Source organism: Nicotiana sylvestris, chromosome 6 (genome assembly GCF_000393655.2).
Source record: "Nicotiana sylvestris chromosome 6, ASM39365v2, whole genome shotgun sequence".
NCBI lineage: Eukaryota > Viridiplantae > Streptophyta > Magnoliopsida > Solanales > Solanaceae > Nicotiana > Nicotiana sylvestris.
Genome location: NC_091062.1, coordinates 157,425,372 through 157,428,513, shown reverse-complemented (window position 1 = coordinate 157,428,513; position 3,142 = coordinate 157,425,372). Strand labels below are relative to the sequence as shown.

The window sequence follows — 3,142 nt, the reverse complement described above, 5'->3', positions numbered from 1 at the left end:
AAGAAAATATGCTAAGTATTTATTTATTTACTAGAGATATAAATTTATTTCTCACTATTTGGATTATTTTGAACTTGCATAATATACTAACTAGCATATTTTAATCAAGCATAAATTTTGAAGGACAATTTTGTCTTTAACTAAGTTAATGCATGCATTAAAACCCATTGCATTGCTAATACTATTGTTTTCTATGCATTAGTTATGCATATGATAATACCAAATAGGATGTATAACTAATGCTTGCATAATTAATGCATAAGTTCAAAATGTCTATCAAACAATGTATTATTAATACACAAAGTTAATGCATGCATTAAATTATCTAATGCATCCTACCAAACGACCCCTAATATTCTGTTTTGCTACATCTAATTGCAAATCAAGCCAACCAAAAAAAAAAGGTTTAATAAGAAGATAAAATGACCAAAGTTCCCTCAAGAAGAATCTTCTAAAATCCTGACTACATCAGACTTTTGTTCCTCTGTAAGTTCAGTTGGAAAAGCTACTAAGAAAGTTATAATCAAGTTTCCTCTGTTCCCTTGCTCTTTGGGCTTAGCCATACCTTGTCCTGCTATAATCTTTTCATAACCAGGGTAGATAATATCATCAATGGTTAAGCTCATCTTTTCACCGCACAACAACGGTATGGAAATAGTGCAACCTGTAAGAGCTTTTACCAATGGGATTTCTACTGCCAATTCCAGATTGTCGCCTTCTCTCCTGAAGAGAAGGTGTCGTTTCTCTGCGATCACAAAAATCACATCTGCTGGAGAAGTGCCTGGCCTCTCATCACCTTTGCCTTCGAATGTAATCTTGGTCCCTTTTGTCCATCCTGGCTTCACTTTGATTGTTAGTACCTCCTCTTCTTCTGTTAGCCTGTAAGATAAGAACATGCATGGCACATCCTCAGGTAAATAATTTAAGATAATTTTCACAATTATTAACCCCCATATTTGTTTTTCACTTACTAGGACGCTGCTACTTATTAGCTACCTCATTTTGGGCACTTAGTAGATACTAGTGGTAATACTAATACTAGCTAACAAATATTGTCACATAACTTCAAACTTTTTGGTGTAAGAAACCAGTCAATAGGTAGTTCGTGTACTAAGCTTCCGTTATACGCGGGTTCGAACCCAATGAAAGGGCCGGGTCACGTTAGGTTTTATGTATACGTAACCTTACCTTGCATTTATGCCAAAGATTTCATGGGATGAACAATTAATGAGCGATTTAATTAAGCCATAGGATTATAAACTTCCTCGAATGAGAAAATAAAAGCTTAATAGTTCTAGCTTTTGAAAAATTAACTAATTCCATTAAAGTGTGTAATCTAGAGTGCTAAGTTAGGAAAATAACCAATAAAATGGCAAAAGTAAACTCATACCCAATATCTGTAACCGCATCTCTTGTAACCTTCATCTTCTTAACGCATCCAAAGCACAACTCTTCTAGGGTACATTCAAGTGTCTCTTCCATAGGTGGGGGTTTTACCAATCCGGTCGAGCTGGAAAACATTATAGGAGTTGAGCTCCTCCGGCTCGCATTACGGGAAAACGACGCTGGTAATGCCGTTGAGGCTGCAGGGGGTGCTTCGCTTCTATTCCGAAGGCTTGCACTCCGCGAAAAGGATTTCGGAACTGCATGAGTACTGTCAACTCTATCATGAGTACGGCTAGCATTACGCGAAAGCGTGCTTGCCAATGCCGGTCCACTTCCACCACCGACATTACTTGAAGGAACAAAGTTATGATGTTTTCCGCTTGTGGTTCGAAAAATTCGAGAAATGGTCCTGGAGAGGCGAGAAGGGCTGGTGCTTCTTGAACCGGGAGGACTTGAAATGGGAGAACTTGTATAGTAATAATGTCCGTTGCTTCGGTGGTTATTGTTATGTACGGCTCCGGGGGGTACTTGATCATTGTGGTTATATCTTAAATCTTCAACGTCAATAACGGTTTCATCAACACTGCTTTTCTTTATACTAACCTGCAATTTGGTTATTCAAAGATTAATTATACGTCAAAATCTTCATGCATCTATCAATACAACAAGTAGACCTACATTCTAATCAAGTTAGGGTCGGCTATCTGAATATTAAGCAACCAATATCATACAAAATAAAAACAAAAATAAATGCACTAATAAGAGTTCTATATATTTTCTACTGGCATATTATCTCTAAGAGGATTTTCCAAATATGTGCAAAAATTAAATTATTCTGTTTCTAATACTTAATGAATAGATCTATCATTTTCCGATTCTTATAAAAAAATAACTAGAAAAACTGAATCTGGTGAAACAGAAGGCGTGTATGTTTGAGACAGGATGCTATTTCAATCAAATCTTTTAAAAGATTTTCCTTGCTATTTCCTTCTGAAATAGTCCAGTAGTATTTAATAATGAGAAACATTCAAGGAGTTTACATACTTTACAACCCTAAATAAAATAATTTTATGAATATAACCAAATATATACCTTGTGATCTTGGAGGATATTGGATTTGGGCTTTTGATCTTTATTATGGGGTTGTTGAGTCTTATTCTTAGGAGATAAAATACGGTCAGGGGAGAATCTGGAGACGAAGGATTTGCAAACTTTACAGACACTTCCAAAGCCAAAACTGCTGCAAAACTCATGAGATGTGGCCCGTGAATGATCTGCCATGGAACAAAACCAACACACACACAATATAATTGAGAAATTACACAGAGAGATAAAGAGAGAGACAGAGAGAGAGATCTGGTCTACTCTTAGAACGGATGGTTAATTATTGCCTATAATTATAAAGCGGTTTAATAGCTAAAATTAGTTGAAGATTAATTTTTCTTTTCATAATCAAAACATCTTAAGCTAATTAAAAGACTCAACTCTATTTATCATTAATTAAAGGATATTTGTGGGTGTTACGTTTATCCTTGACCTCACCATTTTAATTAGTTTAGTAAACAATAATTAGCTAAAGTCCAATTGGTTAGTCGAGAGGAAGTTTTCTAGGAATAACTACCCCGCTGTATCAACGCAAATAACATACTAGTAAGATATTCGTCATCTCTAGACCTAAGATAGAAATAATTTTCTTCATCATAGTTTTATTTGGAATCAAGTGTTATTTGTACATCATGTCCCTTTATAATTTATA

The 3,142-nt window shown here is 35.2% G+C and overlaps 1 protein-coding gene across 1 annotated transcript; it reads right to left on the bottom strand.

Annotated features, from left to right (window-relative positions):
- Positions 1-226: 226 nt before the first annotated feature.
- LOC104237630 (uncharacterized) lies at positions 227-2,823 on the bottom strand. The gene is made up of 3 exons (XM_009791811.2): positions 2,479-2,823; positions 1,391-1,989; positions 227-879 (listed from the first exon to the last, which is right to left on the bottom strand). The coding sequence occupies exons 1-3, from the start codon at positions 2,665-2,667 to the stop codon at positions 438-440; spliced, it is 1,230 nt and encodes a 409-aa protein (XP_009790113.1). The 5' UTR covers positions 2,668-2,823; the 3' UTR covers positions 227-437.
- Between the last annotated feature and the right edge of the window lie 319 nt (positions 2,824-3,142).

Excerpts from the sequence above, each read along its gene's own strand:
- LOC104237630 (XM_009791811.2), bottom strand. The coding sequence starts at position 2,667 with ATGGCAGATCATTCACGGGCCACATCTCATGAGTTTTGCAGCAGTTTT. Across the intron at positions 1,990-2,478 it reads ATATCCTCCAAGATCACAAG|GTTAGTATAAAGAAAAGCAG; the intron begins GTATATATTTGG and ends ACCAAATTGCAG. Across the intron at positions 880-1,390 it reads GATGCGGTTACAGATATTGG|GCTAACAGAAGAAGAGGAGG; the intron begins GTATGAGTTTAC and ends CTTATCTTACAG.